General features: G+C 58.9%; 1 protein-coding gene across 1 annotated transcript; it reads left to right on the forward strand.

Moving 5' to 3' along the window:
* Positions 1–5: 5 nt before the first annotated feature.
* LOC113979819 (gastrula zinc finger protein XlCGF7.1-like) lies at positions 6–1,083 on the forward strand (the record flags this gene model as incomplete). Its single annotated transcript, XM_027707098.1, has 2 exons — positions 6–640; positions 725–1,083. Coding segments are annotated over 2 exons (994 nt in total), but the record flags the coding sequence as incomplete, so codon positions are not given.
* Between the last annotated feature and the right edge of the window lie 281 nt (positions 1,084–1,364).

Genomic DNA, 1,364 nt, shown 5'->3' on the forward strand with positions numbered 1-1,364 from the left:
CTGAGGACGGAGAGCCCGGAGGACAAATCCCCCCGTGAGACCCTGGTGGGAGAGGCCATTTTGAAGGGCTCCACGGCGCAGGAAGGCAGCGGGGAGGAAAAGGCCCAGAGATCCCCTGGCAGGAGGGGCTCCAAATCCAGCCCAGAGTGCTCTGAGGAGGAAAGACCCAGCCTGTGCCGGGAAGGCGGCCAGAGCTTGAGGCAGAGCTGTGACCTGGTGGTCCCTGAGCAGCCTCCCAGCAGGCAGAAGCCCTTCAGGTGCTTGGAATGTGGGAAGAGCTTCAGGAAGAGCTCCGACCTCCTCAAGCACCAGCACACCCACACTGGGGAACGTCCCTACACGTGTGGGGAATGTGGGAAAAGCTTCAGTGACAGCTCCACCCTTCGCAAACACCAGATGATCCATACTGGGGAATGTCCGTACACATGTGGGGAATGTGGGAAGAGCTTCAGGAATAACTTCAACCTCCTCAAACACCAGCGCATCCACACTGGGGAACGACCCTATTTGTGTGGGGAATGTGGGAAGAGCTTCAGTGACAGCTCCACCCTCCGCAAACACCAGATGATCCATACTGGGGAACGTCCGTACACATGTGGGGAATGTGGGAAGAGCTTCAGCCAGAGCTCCGACCTCCTCAAGCACCAGCGCATCCACACTGGGGAACAGCCCTACACGTGTAGGGAATGTGGGAAGAGCTTCAGCCAGAGCTCCAACCTCCACGGCCACCAGCGCATCCACACTGGGGAACAACCCTACCAGTGTGGGGAATGTGGGAAGAGCTTCAGCCGGAGGTCACACCTCCACACCCATCAGCTCATCCACACCAGGGAACGGCCCTACAAGTGCTTGGAATGTGGGAAGAGGTTTCAGACCAGCTCCAATCTGCTCAAGCATGAGCGGACGCACACGGATGAGAGGCCCTTCCGCTGCACCGACTGTGGGAAAGGCTTCAAGCAGAACTCCACCCTCATCACCCACCGGCGCATCCACACTGGGGAGAGGCTCTACAAGTGTGGGGAGTGTGGGAAGAGCTTCACTGACAGGTCTGGCTTGACCCAACACCAACGGACCCACCAGTAAGGAAAGCCCTACCAGTGCCCCGACTGCGGGAAGAGCTTCGGCCACTGCTTCCACCCCGAATGAAGCCCCTGATGGTGAGGCAACCCCTGGAGTCCAGTGACTGTCAGTCCATCCCTTTCAACCAGAAAGGGCCAGTCCCCTTTCCCAGGGGCAGCTTCTTTCATCAGAATCTTTCTTAGGGGGATGTGTGGAGATTCCTGCCTTGGCTGGGGACCCCCCAAGGTCAGTCCTGGAGGTTGAGAGCAGAGATCTCCCCACCAGCATTGGTCTGGGGGAGTTCC

Source organism: Neopelma chrysocephalum, unplaced genomic scaffold (genome assembly GCF_003984885.1).
Source record: "Neopelma chrysocephalum unplaced genomic scaffold, ASM398488v2 Primary Assembly neopelma1_89695, whole genome shotgun sequence".
NCBI classification, from domain to species: domain Eukaryota; kingdom Metazoa; phylum Chordata; class Aves; order Passeriformes; family Pipridae; genus Neopelma; species Neopelma chrysocephalum.